Source organism: Pezoporus occidentalis, unplaced genomic scaffold (genome assembly GCF_034315485.1).
Source record: "Pezoporus occidentalis ecotype Australia unplaced genomic scaffold, CSIRO_AGI_Poc_V1 ctg25, whole genome shotgun sequence".
Lineage (NCBI taxonomy): Eukaryota > Metazoa > Chordata > Aves > Psittaciformes > Psittacidae > Pezoporus > Pezoporus occidentalis.
Genome location: NW_026914394.1, coordinates 4,030,554 through 4,045,432, shown reverse-complemented (window position 1 = coordinate 4,045,432; position 14,879 = coordinate 4,030,554). Strand labels below are relative to the sequence as shown.

The following is a 14,879-nucleotide window of genomic DNA, read 5'->3' as shown; positions in this document are numbered from 1 at the left end:
TTCAGATAAAGAGCTGTGTTCTCCTTGCCTTCCATGTAGCAGGGCTGGGTGCTGAATGGTTCCGGTTGTGTTGCAGGAGCAGAAGACAGCTGACCAGTACAGGTAGAGCTGTTGCAGAAATCAACCCAGAGCCTGGGTTGGTATTCACTACAGTAGCTTTGTTGATGGTTTTGAATAAGATGAAAGCAGCATCAGTCATTACTGAGCCCAATTGTGCTGATGTTGTTCAAGACCCTGAAAGAGGTCTCTAGAGATAGATCTCATAGAGATAATCCCATAGAGATTTTGCTGTGAATCATAGCATCAACTAGGTTGGAAAAGACCTTAAAGGTCACCAAGTCCATCTTGTGTGGGAATATATTATTTCCATTAGATGTTTTTTTCTGATCTTGCATCTCACTTGCTTTTGCATGTTTGGAGCTAGCCTGTATTTGGGAAAACAGGGTGTACTTCCACTGCTCCCCACTACAACGGTCTTCTGATAATGGAGAGCAGGGGGCCGACTACTGAGTCACCAGCACTTGGTCTTCTCTGTCATAGGTTCTCATCAAGTACTGGGTTAGCTCAATTGTGCTTGGCTCTTTGTATTTTATTCTTTTCCTCCCAGTGAAGTTACCAATGTACTCTACCTCAGCTGACTTAGGCACATAACATATATATGCACTTCTCTGCCAAATCTGTTTTAGGATGTGACTAATTTAACTTGCTTTCACTGTTTCACAATAGTGAAAGAGCTCTTGAATTGCTATTAAAAGCTTTACTACAAAGGCACAAACTTCAGACTTACCTTTCTTTGCAAAGTTCTGATAATTACTGGGGTCAAAGGAGTCAGTAATTTAGCACTTTTCAGGATACACGGTTCAAGATCCTTTTTATTGAAGAAATCCGTAAAATTAAATGGCAAATCGTAAACATATGTGCTGCAAACTTATAGTAAGAAGCCAGGCATCATCATGCATGCAGTGAAATACAGTTATGCAGAAAGGTGGTCACTCCCACGCTCAAAAAAGCCTTCCCTCCCCTTCACTTTGACCATGGAAAACATCATGATTCCTTCCATGTGAAAATGCTTTACTTTTCCTTAATATTCAGAAACTTAATTTTGCTTAGCTCTGCTTATTCATTTTGTTTGATATTGCTGTTGGCATAAAAAGGATGTGATGTTTAAGGGAAAAAGGCATTGCCTAGGATGTCCTGAGTAATTGTGCTTCTAACTAGAGACAATGGGGATGCAGTGGAGTAAGATCAGGTCGTATCATAAGACACAGGGTAGACTGTAATTATGATTTGTAAAGCACCCCCAGTTGTGGTCCCTGGGGCAGAGAATGATGATTTCATAAATAATAAAACCACAATGAGAACCATATGACTGTCCTTGTAAGACCTGCTGCCAGAATGCAAGAACATGGAAAGAAGCTTCTAAAACAAAGGGGGGAATGGCCTAAGTTTGGAAATATTGCAGATCTTTTTAGATTTGTTCTCTTTTGGATACACATGGGGAAAGAGAGGTTGCATGCTGAAGGTTGTCTGAGCATGTTAGAGTTTCCAGAGAGGGGGTACTCAAATGAAAACCTGCCAATTCAAGTCCTGAAGAACTTAGTGGAACAGCCAGAGCCTTCACTGTATAGAGTTTTAATGACCATTTAGAGCAATATGGTATCAGTTAGAAACTGTATAAATAGCTGGTGAAAATCAAGAATAATCTTTCTGGAGGAGCTCATGATCCTGCTTTGGAAGCACCCTGGTTGATTTTAAGTTATAACCAGTAGTTATTCCCAACTGGGGGAAAAGGAAAATGGTAATATCTTCTATCTGCTGCTGTGGCCCAGTTACCTACTGCTGTTATAGACATGTAATGGAGTCATTAATGGGGCAGCCTGTGGATCAATTACAATAATTTATATACCAGATGCAGCACAGGTTTTTCCTGTACAGGATGTCATAAAACTAGCATTTAAGAGATGTAATCAGATATGCTAATGTCTTCAGAGCATCTTCCTGAAATTATCCTTCGCTTTTTTATCATTTTGGGACCTTTCTTCTGCAGTCGATGTCTTCATTGTTGGCACTGCTTTCTGTAGTCTACCAAATAAGTCCATGTATAAGAGAAAGGACATGTATAATTTTTAACATTAGGTAGTCTTCGAGAAATGAACTTAGATAAGTGTGACATAGCTGATCAGCTTCTACAGTCCAGGTGTTGTAATGAGGGAGATTAGTAGTATAGTACAAACTACTACTTAGTAGTAATAGAGTACAAGCTTTAGCTGCTTGTACCTGAACTTCTTACGTACAGGACCAGTACTGGTGATGTGCCAACAAAGCAGCTTGGGAACATACACTTACTTTATTTTGGGCCAAATCAACCAAATGAGCTTACTCCACTAATTGAATTATTTATGCCAAGTCGCCTCAATTTGCATGGCACTAAAGAGAGACTTTTACAAAGAACATGTGAAGTCTCACTACCTCCCAGACTTATAGGAGGCAGCAAAAAGCAACAGTTTGGGTGGTGGAATGAAGCCTGTTCTGCAGAGAATCAGTGCTGGGAAGGAAGTACTCTCTCTCCTCTCTGGCCTCCCTATTCCTCACATTTGCAGCAATTAATGCCTCAATTCTCTTGCAGGTCAGCTGGCCTCATTTGACTTTGTTCTGGTTCATAGGTTTCTGATGTGGCCCGTTGCTACATGCAGTAATTTTTATTGTTTCAGATCTGTTATTACAGGGATACCTGACTTCTGCCCAGTTTGTACTGAATGAAAGGTAGCTGATGCTGCCACTAATTTCAGACAGGTCTGCAGATCAAAGATGTACCAGCACCTTTTCCATTAGTAGCATCCAGTGATAGATGAACTTCATGTGTCATTGACTGGCTTCCAAATCACTCATTTGTAGTATGTTATAAATGAAGTAATGATGCTCGTAACTCTTCTCATATTATCCCTAATGGCCAATCAGAGTACAGTGTGGCAGGCAGTGGGCACTGCCCTACCCTCTGCTCACACCATGACTGTCACTCAGAGCTGGGTAAGTAGCACCGAGTGCTGCTGCTGCCACTCGATGCTCCTGCCTGGCTGCTGAGTGAGCATCATACAAATCGTACAGCATCATACAAATGACTATGTCAGAAAACACGAGACATTTAGCAAAAAGGTAAGTAGCAGTGCACAGCATTTTCCATTTGGCTTAGAGGCAGTTCTGATCTTGCTGTTGAAAGCAGGAGAGAATCTGCAGCCCTCTGAAGCATGACTAATCAGTTTGCTGAAATGCTTAGCACTCTTTAGCTTAAAGTATTTCTTCCCTGTTGTTAACAGCAACCAATGATGATTTGTAGCATTTATGTAAGTAAGGTGTGTGTTCTGGTCTTAAACTCTTTGCTTGGGAGCTACATCAAATGTCAGGATTCCATGGAGCAGGATGGAAGGGTGCTGCTGGGGGTGGCACTGTGTTAACTTTTATTCCAGAAAAGATGCCAAGTAATTAATACATCTTATTTGTGCTTTGAGAATCATAACAAAGATGTTTTTCTTTGTCATCTTTCTATTTCAAAGGGATATTTTGGAAAGGTTTATTTGTCTTAAATGGGGTAATTCTCCTGCGTTGACAAGAAACAAACAAACAGAAAAAATAGGTAAAATGTTACTAGTCTAAATATATTAAACCAGACAAGACTATATTTTATATAGTCTTAAATATGCTGATTGCTTCAGGGGCACAGGTTTTAAAAAGGGCAGATCAGAATCGTAATTCATATAAACAATAATTGGCAGAGTTTTAGTTATTATAGTAAGTAAGGCTCAGAATAGTTAACGGGGACACTATATTGCATGTTGTATGAGATGAATGCCAAGACTTGGTTAATCAATGTTTGCAAAACACTTGGTGGAAGTATTGGGCACAGAAGGATTCACAGTGTATGTGAAGCGTGATGACAACAGCCACTGTGAACCATGTCATATAATGTTTCCCTTGAATTTGTAATCCTGTTTTTCATATCTATAATTATGCTCTCTTTTTCTTTGCAGTCATTATTAAAAACAAACCCAAGCTGCTGCTGCAGTCAGTGGTTATTGCTGATGCTATCTGTCTGTTCTGTGCACCTCTGTCTTTTCCGTAAGATGATACCAGGACTTTGCTTTCTGTTTTTCCTTTCAGCAGGCAGTGTGCTGTGCCATTTTTAAAGGAACTAGCACAGTTTCTAAGTCACAAGACAGGTCACATTAGTTATTGCTGTTTGGAGTCAGGAACATGGTGAGGATTTGTTTTATGTTGGGGGAGTTTTCTTTCTACAGACTTGTATACAACATGTTAGTGGAGTATAGTTCTTTGATCATTAGATGCAGATGCAGTGTCCTAACATTGGCCAGGTGACCTTAACTTTGTTAGTGCAAGGCCTTATTGTTTCATCTGTGAATTTTTTTGTCCAGCAGTTCTGACGGTGATGAACTTGGGCCAAAATTATTCAGCTGGTCTGTATTATCTTGCTGCCAGTAACCCAAAGACCAGCTGAGAACCCTTGTGATGGGTCAGGCTGACATCTGAATGTTGTAAGGGAGAAAAGTACAGCCAGAGTAAGCTGCTGAGAATCTTCTGACTTTGAGATGCAGCAGCAGCGGGGGGGTTTGTGAGTGCAGTAGCATTTCATACAGATGATGTTCCCAGGAGCAGGCACAGTGTGGATTTCAACCCACCTGCATGTGTTCAGTTGTCTACTGGTCAGGAACCACCCTGAACATGAGCTGAACTAAAGCAGGTGTTCCAGCAGCAGTCAATAGAATAATCTGGTGCAGTTTGGCAATGTCTCATCCTTAAAGTGACAGCGTGATCATAATGTCACTAAGCCTGTAGTCTCTTGTCAGCTCTACATACGCTCAGATGTGCGTTGTCACCCGGTGCTTCTGTGTTCCTGATACCTGAGCTCATCAGATTGCCATGCTCCCACATGGTAACTTCTGCATGTCCAGGTTGTTATTTACCTTACATGCAGTTTATTTTGTTTTCAGGAAACACAGAACTTGAAGAGCCTTCCACATGTCACAGGGTAAGAGCATAGTTAAAGAACATCACCTACCAACATAACGGAAGTCGCTTTCATCTTTTGCAATTATTGGAAATGGAATAGCAGGTTATACATGACAATAAGGCTAGAACTGCAGAAAGGGGGTTCAAATGTAGCAGCAATGCACCAGGAGATGTGCTGAGTTTATTCTGTTTTCTTCTGGCAGGTCATCCACATCAGACCTCAATGTGGCATTGCGTGAGTGTATGGCAGCTCTGGATTTGTTTCTTAACAACAAGTTCTCAGATGCTTTGGCTTCTTTACAAGCAAAGTAAGTTGATTACTTTTACTAGTTTTCCTCCATTCAGTTTTATTTGCTTCACCGTCTCTGAGGAGAATTGCCTAGACAGCTAGTTCTGTGTTAATAGTTGATAAGACTGCATGGTTTTGTTCTAGAAGCAAGTTAATATGTTAAGTTTTGGGGAAGACAGAAGTGCTTTACACTTGGGTAAGTAAAGAGATTGATCAAAGGTAACTACAGAAAGCACAGAATTGTTGTCCAGAGAAGTAGCTCCTCAGCTGTAGCACAGTATGTGGGGTTCTTGCTCCTGGAAGAATAAAAACCATGGTTTAACACTTTATTTTTGTTTCCCTCCTCTTTTACCCATATTTTTCTGCATGCTGTGAAAAATTTGAGAACCTACAGTCTAAATGAGCAATTGTCCAGGAATTGCCAGGTTTCAGACACATTACTTTAGGTATGAATTCTTGGTTTATTGTCTTTTTAATAACCACTTGCAGAAACTTTCTCACAGCTTATTTGCAATTCAGTATTGTGGCCATGCACTGTCTCCTAATTACATTGCAGCCCAACATGTAATGAGTGGCCCAGCTGCAAGCAGTGAGCGAGGTAATAAAATAGCTTCTAAAAAGTTGTTGCATCTTTACAATGTCTGTGAATTTTCCTCCCCTGTCCTGAAGTTACCTGTGCTCTTGGCTTGGTGAAGTCTGTGGTTAAATCACATTCTTTCCCCTCAATTTGCTCCATTTATTTTTGAGCCGTCAGCAGATTTACATCAGGCCTTTTTTCAGGCCACTGGAATGTGAAATAAGTAAAATTCATAGGTAATGCAGCAGTGTGTGTTTGATATGCATCTGCAGTAACGATAGTAAATACTACATACCTGCTTTGTTGCGGTATCAGCCTCAGTCTTTGATGCCAGAATCTGTAGCTTAACCATGAAAGTACACTCTGTGAAAGACATTCATGACAAATTGTAGGCTCAGATGTATGGTTTTATTCACAGCAGTGTTGTTTTGTGTTTATATATCATCAGAAGTTATAATAAAAACGGTAAGAAGAATAACTGTGTGTTCATTAAATTCTGACAGTAAGGCCCCTGTGCCCATCTGGAAATGCTTACTCAGTGCTTAGCATAAAATAGGGAGATATTTTATTGAAGGGGGTTTTCAAAACACTGCAAAAGCTAGCAAGGCTGTAGGGTTCTTTTTCTGTAAATCCATTTCTCTTCTGTTGCATATGGGTTTTAGTCAGCTTTTGTTGGGCTCTGCGGAACATATTTCATGAGCTGATCCTCTGGTTTTGTACCTGATCGTATTCCACAGTGCAAAACCATTTTGAAACTGATTTTTCATGTTATTCCTGTTGCCTTTGGCAGTGAAGAAAATAGACTTGCGATCTTTGCAAGTGTAATACAGGAACAGGATGCTAAATTTCCCCACAGATGATATCCATTATGGTCATACTCCATCTCATTAGGGAATGACAAGAGCTGTAGAGTGGGCACATGTGGTAATACTGAGGATTTTCTTTAGGAGTCATCAGTTCCTCACTGTTGCCTTTTAGCATGCTGAGATTTGAAATTGGTTTTCACAGTCCATAAACATACTATCTTTGTTTAAAGAAATACTTTTCAGTTTTTACATGCTTGTAAAGGATCTCGTATCACAGATTTTGCAGCTTTGCCACTTACGTTGTAGGACATACTCTGCTCTGTATTACATTATTGCAGATTCACTAAATTACTCACATTTGGCTTCCACAATAAGTGTATTTGCAACTGATTTGTACCATGTGTAACTGAGAGCAGATTTGGCAATGTTTGAGAATTAAAATTGGAAGATCTTTCCTAGCAGCTTAGAAATAAATATCTGAGGATGATGTCTAGACTAGTGTTGAGGTAAAGCTCTTTTTTTCCTGTTAGAAAAGCAAATCCATCATAAAGAAGAGATCTAATTTCATAAAGAATTCATCTGGTCTTTTTGCTTCATGTTGCATAACTTTTCTTGTTTCCTCTTCTACCTTTCAGCTTTCAGAGTCAGGTTTCTTTGTAATCATTAACAATCATCGTACAATATGATTAAATTATCTTGTGGTTTCTGCAGCAAGTTTAATTAAATTCACCTTTCATATAGAGTAGTCTAATACTAAGTTGAAGAACTGTTAAGAGTTAAATGCACTCACCAAACGCAGCGGTGATTTTCAATATGTAACCTGTTAACTGTGACAATGAGTGGCACTGAAACTGTCTAGTCACTGGAGTGGGGAAAAAATATCGTCTTCCTTCTCAACCCTGAGATACAGTAAATCAATTAAAAGCTGACTAGGTTTTAGCCCTCATGTAATTGCAAACAGATAATCATAAATCAAAGAGTTGGTCCCGGTGAGATGTCCCTTTCACTTCCCCAAAATAAATGTTTAATATTTTAATATTTATCCTGAAGGCGAGCATGACATAATCACCTGATTTTGTCATGCTTTGACATGCCAAGTGATTTGACATCAGCATCGTGTAGTATATATAGTAAAGATAAATTCATTAGACGGAGTGATCATTGAGGGAGCTGTGACACATCTGTATTTCTGCTTGCAATACTGTAAGAACAGTTTGAGAACAATTCATTCCAGGCAGTTGACTTTATTCTGAAAATAGTCTTCAAAAAGCTTTTAGTGTTGTCTGGTGGTATGTTAGTTCTAAAATGACTGTGTTTGAAAGGTAAATTCAGTGCTTTGATGTGGGAGTATCTTGGGTGGATCTGCTAGTTACTTGTGAAACCCTTACTGGAGTAGTGTAGTTCTGTGGTACCTATTTACTATCACTGGAATTTTTAATATAAGCCAGATTTACAATATTAAATGTTATCTTGTATATTCTGATCTGTAAAAAGTTTAAAGAGGTTACTAAGGAATGGGAGCCTTTTGTAATGACTGTTTCCATGGTGTAGTGAAATGTTTTTGCCCTTGTAGAACAAAAGCAAACATGAGGGTGGAGGAGCTTTCTCTGAGAACTGATCTGGCAAAGATATTGTGTGACTGTCAAACTAAGAGTAGTGAAAGAGCAAGAGGAATTACACGGAGGCAGAGTGAGGCTCTAGACAGTGTTTGGATAAAGGTGGTGCACAGCTCTGCAAAAACGTTGAGTTAGCTATTTATTGTAAAGAATGTCAAGAACATGAAGAAGGCCATTATTTCTAGGGCTTTTTTTCCTCTTTTTATGCCTGGAGTCTACAAGAAGACAACTTTTATAGCCACTGTAAAGAAATACATTACAGCCAATACCTGACCTTGTTGGTTTCACCTCCTAGATCATAGAATCATAGAATAGTTTGAGTTGGAAAGCACCTTAAGACCATCCAGTTCCAACCCCCCTGCCATGGGCAGGGACACCTCACACTAAACCATGTCACCCAAGGCTTCGTCCAACCTGGCTTTGAGCACCACCAGGGATGGAGCATTCACAGCCTCCCTGGGCAGCCCATTCCAGTGCCTCACCACCCTCACAGTAAAGAATTTCTTCCTTATATGCAACCTAAACTTCCCCTGTTTTAAGTTTTAATCTGTTACCCCTTGTCCTATCACTACAGGCCCTAATGAAGAGTCCCTCTCCAGCATCCCTATAGGCCCCCTTCAGATACTGGAAGGCTGCTCTGAGGTCTCCACGCAGCCTTCTCTTCTCCAGGCTGAACAGCCCCAACTTTCTCAGCCTAATGGAAGAACTTACTAGATTCCAAATCTTGGAGAATGGCTTAGATCACAAAGGCTCAGGGGTTCTCTTGTTTTTCTTTCTGTGGAAGCCCATGCGGTTGGTCTAGCATGTTGTTTGGGCGTTGGGTGGAACTTCTGATCAAAGATGAGGAAAGCCTTCAGGCCTTCTGTGATCACATTCTCTTGGTGCAGTTTCAGTTTAGGTCTCGGTTTCTTACTCATGGGTACACTGAACAGACTTGGCTGATCTGTAGAGGGCCTTTCTCACACTGTGCTGTTGGATTTGTTTTACTTGTTTGAGGCATCTTGATGCTAAATCAGGGCATGGATTTGAACGTGGGGTTTCCATAACCTTTCCTGCCTGCTGGATTCCTGTGAAAGCATCCACAGAAAGGTTTTGGGCACCGTGTTTTCACAAAAAATACCAGCCCCTGAGTTAATGACCCGAGGTCAACCCAAGCCAAGCTTTTTGGTTTCCGTACTTCAGCCGGAGGGTACCGCTGTCACTGTCCTCGCTTAGGTCCTTGTTTTTAAGCAGGAATAGAAGTGTTATCCAGCAGCTCTCAAGAAGGGATAGTACTACAAGATCATGATTGCACATAGTTGGAGAACAGGCATGTGGCATAACTCCCTAAGTGCCTAAAGATATTAGTTATAATCCTCTTACTCAGCCATGTGATACCAACTACTGGGATAAGTCATTAATCACAATATTAGTTTTATTTATGTCATAAAGACTTGTTAACTCCAGTAATGTCCTGGGAAAAGGGCTGCTGAGGAATCAAAGAAGAAATAAAAAAGCTATCAAGTTTCATTCTGTATCCATCTGTATAAAATGCAGGCCTTAAAACTCAGGGCAGTATGCCAGCATGGAATTGGCAATTTTAATTGTATAGTTAGTATGAATAGCATAGATAACTCTTTTATATTTGGTTGTATTACTACTTGCATCCCAGCCCCTGAAAAAAATAAAGAGTACATTTGAGTGTTTATAAATACCAGTTGACTAATGATAAACATTATTATTATATCCTTTAAATACTAGAGGCAAAATAGATGCAACCATTGATTAGAGCAGGGGTGATTTGGTATCAAAAGCAAAGTACTGGGGAGGGAAATCCTTCCTCTCCCTGTGTATGTGAAAAGCACCAATTTTCCTTTTAGTGCAGTTAATTTAATGTTTATCTGCTTTGATTTTGAAAGCAAATTTCTACCATTTTGAAAGAGAACTATTTTAGTGCCTTCTCTGTGCTTTGAATTTGAACCTTGGGAAGGGTTTTATTTTAATAAGTATGAGATGAAGTGTGTTTCTCTGCACCTTCTGAGGCTGATGAGTAATCAAATGAACGGGAGCACTTCATCAGGCTGGCATTTTATAGTATGTTCGTTTTTTTGTCTGCTTTACATTATCATTCTGCTGAAAGAATCATGGTCTAGAAGGCCAGGACAGAGCTGTTCTGACTCCACTGGATTTTTCTTCTTGAAAGAAAAAGGTAATGAAGTGTCTCAGTACTAGGAACAAACACCAGAAGTATACCTATTGAGAATAGGTGTGCTGAGGGGCAAGATGCTGTTGAAAGAATATCCTTGTGTGACTGCAAGTATTTTTGAATGTTTCCTGCTATATAAATGGGGATCTAGCTGGTCCATCCTAAAATGATTGAAATGGCAATTGTTGCTCTTCAGCAGTATTTGTCTAAGTCGTGCTATTTGTCAGGGGTGGATTAGCAAGGTCTACAGAGAGTTTCTGAGGCAGGAATTCATCTGAACTTGCCCTTCAACATATTTCCCAAGTTGTCTTTATTGGACCTCTTCACCTGAAGGTATTTTGATTCATTGGCAGAGGGTTATACTAAACGTAGGTACTGTCTGAATGCTGTAAATGTGTGCAATATATAAATGCTTCTTCCTGCCAGAGGAAGGAAGACGGCATCTTCCTGCCTGTAGGAGTTAATTGTTTTTCTTGCACTAATGCCAGAGTTTTTGGCTTTCTGCAGAAGAGGCACCGTCTGAAATCCCACAGGATAATATTTCAGTTGAATGGATTGGGGTGGAAGGTTGGCGGAAGGGGAGCAGAGAAAAAAGCTATAACGTCTGACATGGATTGGAATGCTTCTGGTGGGAAGAGCTGTTTGAAGATTCTATTATGGCTGTGGTTATAGTATTGTGTTACTTATCTCCTTTAGTCTGTCCTGGGTAAACACCCCAAATTAGAAGAAGAATATCTGGATTTCTGCCACATGTTCTCATATTGATTAGATACTCCATTAAAAAACCAAACTCCACATAATTCTGTCATCCCTGAATGGCTCAGCCATGTGGTTAATTCCTGTGCTTTTGTATATTAAATACCTATCCTCTGCTCAGAACTGGAACATTTTAGCACAGTTACTGAAACAGGAGCTGTAGGCATGGTTTCCTGGACAAATCTCGATCTCCTTGATTATTTTGCTTGTCCTTTGTATTTGATTTATAGTTTATTTAAACCTTGTTCCCATGAGGCTGATACATTTCTGGTATTGGATTTATATTTCTTTTTTAAAAGTAATAATGTCATCAAATCAGCTGTGACTTGCATCTTGTGTTTTCTTTCAGAACTAAAGAGAGTATGTATCATGCACTGACTTATGCCACCATACTGGAAATGCAAGCAATGATGACATTTGATCCTCAGGACATACTGAATGCAGGAAACACAATGAAGGAAGCTCAGGCTACTTGCCAAAAGTAAGCGTGGAGCAATTCAGTCAATAAATGTGCCCTTCATAGGAAAGTTTTGAAAGAGATACAGGTTAAAAAAGGACATGTTCTATAGAAATTGTGGAAAACTGAAGTTGGAAGGGACATCAGGAGTACCTCTAGTCCAGCTGCCTGTTCAAAGGAGGGTCAGTTATGAGGTCACACCACATAACTTTGGGTTTTCAGCAGTCTGGTCTTGAAAACTTCAGTTTACTGCAATATTTCTTGTCAGTTAGGTTTTTGTTCTGTCAGGAGCCCTGATTCTCCAGTGTCTGGAGGTTATTTACCGTTTACAGACACTGCAAAGTCTTCCCATTTGGTGATAGTAGTACTGTAGCTAGCTGTGTGTGAGTGAGCTGTGCTTCCACTTCTGTACACACATGAGCACATATAAAAGAAATCCAAAAGCCCCCTTGTCCCCTTTCTTCATCAAGACAGATTTCCACACGTGAAGGGTGAAAGACAGATCCTGGGACCATGTTGGCTATGCTCTGTACGGAATGTGATGAAGTTTGTGTATATGGTAAGATGGCAGAGGGTTGAGCACTGGAGGTGTGTTAGTGACTCTCTGGGTGGCCAGCTGAAAGATACTGTACTCTGTTGTTGATGCTTTGTGTTCTTCACAATGACCAAATTGCCTTTTCTGCAGATTTAGGAAGAAATCTACAGTAGCTGATTCTATCAACAACCTTGTGCATAGACAAAGCCTTGAACACTTCACTGAAGGTAACATTGTCTCTAACGTGTTACTCCGTTACTCCTTTTACTTTTTACTCCTTCCCCCCCCTTTTTCTCTTTTCTTTCTTTAATTTGAATTGTGTAGTATTGTTCACCCAAATGGCTGATTTGGCAGTTGCTGTGTCGCCATATCCAAAATCACTAACTGATTTTGTTGATTGCTGCCTTGGCATTTCCAAAAATGAGGAACCTAGAAAGAACTAATAAAATGCCTACAAAGGTTCTAGATCCAGGAATTCCTGGAAAACACCAGAGGAATTCCTGCAAAGGTTCTGTAACTGTGTGTTGTTTCTGCTTGGAAACTACTGTTCCAGTAATCTAGGACTGAAAAACACTGCAGCAAATTTGGAAAGGTTTTTGCTCAGTTTGAGCTTTGTGATGTTCTTCCTGTATTAATGGGCTAAGTGGTTTTTCATGACTTTTTATGGGATTGATTTGTTTTCTTTCCCCCTCTGTGTGACACTAGAGGAAATCCATGCAGAAATTTGCTATGCTGAATGTTTACTTCAGAGAGCAGCACTCACATTCCTCCAGGTATGGATTCCTGCATGGCTCTTTGGGGGGAAAAACACCATACACATTTCTTAAAATGAAGGACATGGTAGAAGACCATAATTTGACCTAATGGTGTAGGACTCTTTTAACAGGATTAAATCTTGTGATGGGATAGTAGAATGCTTTTGTTAAACAGTGCTGCCTGTCTTTGAGAGAAGGGGAGCTCTACCTCTTCTTTGAATTTTGTCTATCTAAACAAATGAAGCTTGATTTGTTTGCTGGTTCAACATTAGCAGTACTTACTTGGGCTCAGGTTTGCAACTGAAACTGTTAATCATAGTTGAAGTAACTGATTTTTCTTCTTGATGTGACTGCACTTGCTATATGACAGTGGGATCTCTTCGTCTGTGCAAAAGGGACAATAAAAGTCACATTCACAAAGGGCTTCTGCTACTTGGCTCGAAGATGCTGATAGAGAATGAAATCCAGGTGGTGATTTTATAGTGTTTGGGAACTGCCAGATGGGCTCTGACTGAGGTCGCCTATAAACCATGTAACCTTTTTCAGTGACCTGTCATGCCCCTCCTCTAGAAACTATTGCTTCATAGCAAAACCAGTAATCAGAGTAGCTTCTCCTGAAGACTTTTAGGGTGCTGATGATGGTGACTTCATGGTAAGATGCAGGACTTTGAAATGGCCATGGTGTAGCTCCCTATTTCCATATTCCTTTGGTTTGAGTAGCCTTTAGCACTGGGGACAGTTTGCGACAGCTGTGGAAGCACGGTTTTTCAGAACTCGTTGTGTCTGTAAGAAAGGAGTGTTTTAATTCGGTGTCTCTTGGTTTTAAGCACTATTTTAGCAGATACCTGCTTTTAAAAGTGTTCATAGATACATGAGAGATTTGAGAGTAAGAAAATGATTTCTTGTCCTCTTCTGCGCAAAGAATGTCTGTTCGCTTCCTCTTCTGTGTTTAATGTTTCATGAACGGGTTTTAAGAATTAAACAGGCACTTGGTTCCAACAGCTGTTGCAGTGGGTTAGGCGTGATGCTTAACAAAAATGACCAAATCCAGTTGAAAACACAGAAAAATTAGTCTCAGGATTTTTCAAGGGCTGGACTATTCTCATGTCAGTTATCTCTGTTGTTGGTATAATGAGTATTCTGAATTTAAGCATTTGAGAGCCATCTTGTTTCCTCTTTCAATTTGCCATTCAAAGGAAAATATAACTGAATCTTTAATTATGGTTAGGTATGCAGTACACCCCCCTTCCCCCCCCCAGTTGCTAATTAAAAACTGATTTTTGCTTGTGATTGGGATTCACATGTGTGGGGATGTATCCTCAGGAATTGTATGTTCATATATGGTGCATAGTTTCTGTCCTCAGCAATCACAATAACATTGCTTAAGAATGACTTTAAAGGACACAGGTCTTGTTGCAGGCTGCAGGAGTAGTAAGCCCCTGCCCTTCAGTTCCAGCCATCAGGCTTCCTATGGTAGGTCATAAAAAGCAAAGTCTGGAAGAAGTTGAGCTGTGATGGTTGGATCAAGTTATTTTCCTTACGGCAGATGGAAAGCACTTTGAGGCAGGTTCTGTCTCTTTGTTTACATGTCAGTGAGCACAGTTGGGCCCTGTTTCTTTAACAATAACAGCAAAACTACCAGATGTTCATCTAATCTATGGTATATTCCCCACAATGCTTCATACAGCCTCTTAAAATACCATCACAAAACCCGTCTGCTAAAACACATGTATTCTTCCAGTCTCAAACTAATAGCAGATATCAAAACAAACCAGAATGACAGGTTATATTTGATGGGTGAGGCAAGAAACTGCCACCAAAAGTTACAAGGCTAAAGAGTTCTCTCTTTGGAGTATAGCTGTAAACTAATGGTCCCCCAGA

General features: G+C 40.1%; 1 protein-coding gene across 2 annotated transcripts in view; it reads left to right on the top strand.

Annotated features, from left to right (window-relative positions):
• TTC39A (tetratricopeptide repeat domain 39A) overlaps window positions 1-14,879 on the top strand; it is a 46,680-nt gene that overhangs the window by 6,380 nt on the left and 25,421 nt on the right. The window contains exons 1-5 of one of the 2 annotated variants that reach the window (XM_062623204.1): window positions 3,039-3,153; window positions 5,226-5,330; window positions 11,601-11,732; window positions 12,394-12,470; window positions 12,949-13,016. In XM_062623204.1, coding sequence (XP_062479188.1) covers window positions 3,116-3,153; window positions 5,226-5,330; window positions 11,601-11,732; window positions 12,394-12,470; window positions 12,949-13,016 — 420 coding nt within the window. In that variant the 5' untranslated portion in view covers window positions 3,039-3,115. Of the gene's footprint in view, window positions 1-3,038; window positions 3,154-5,225; window positions 5,331-11,600; window positions 11,733-12,393; window positions 12,471-12,948; window positions 13,017-14,879 lie in introns of those variants that run through there. The other variant, XM_062623205.1, reaches the window with a different exon arrangement.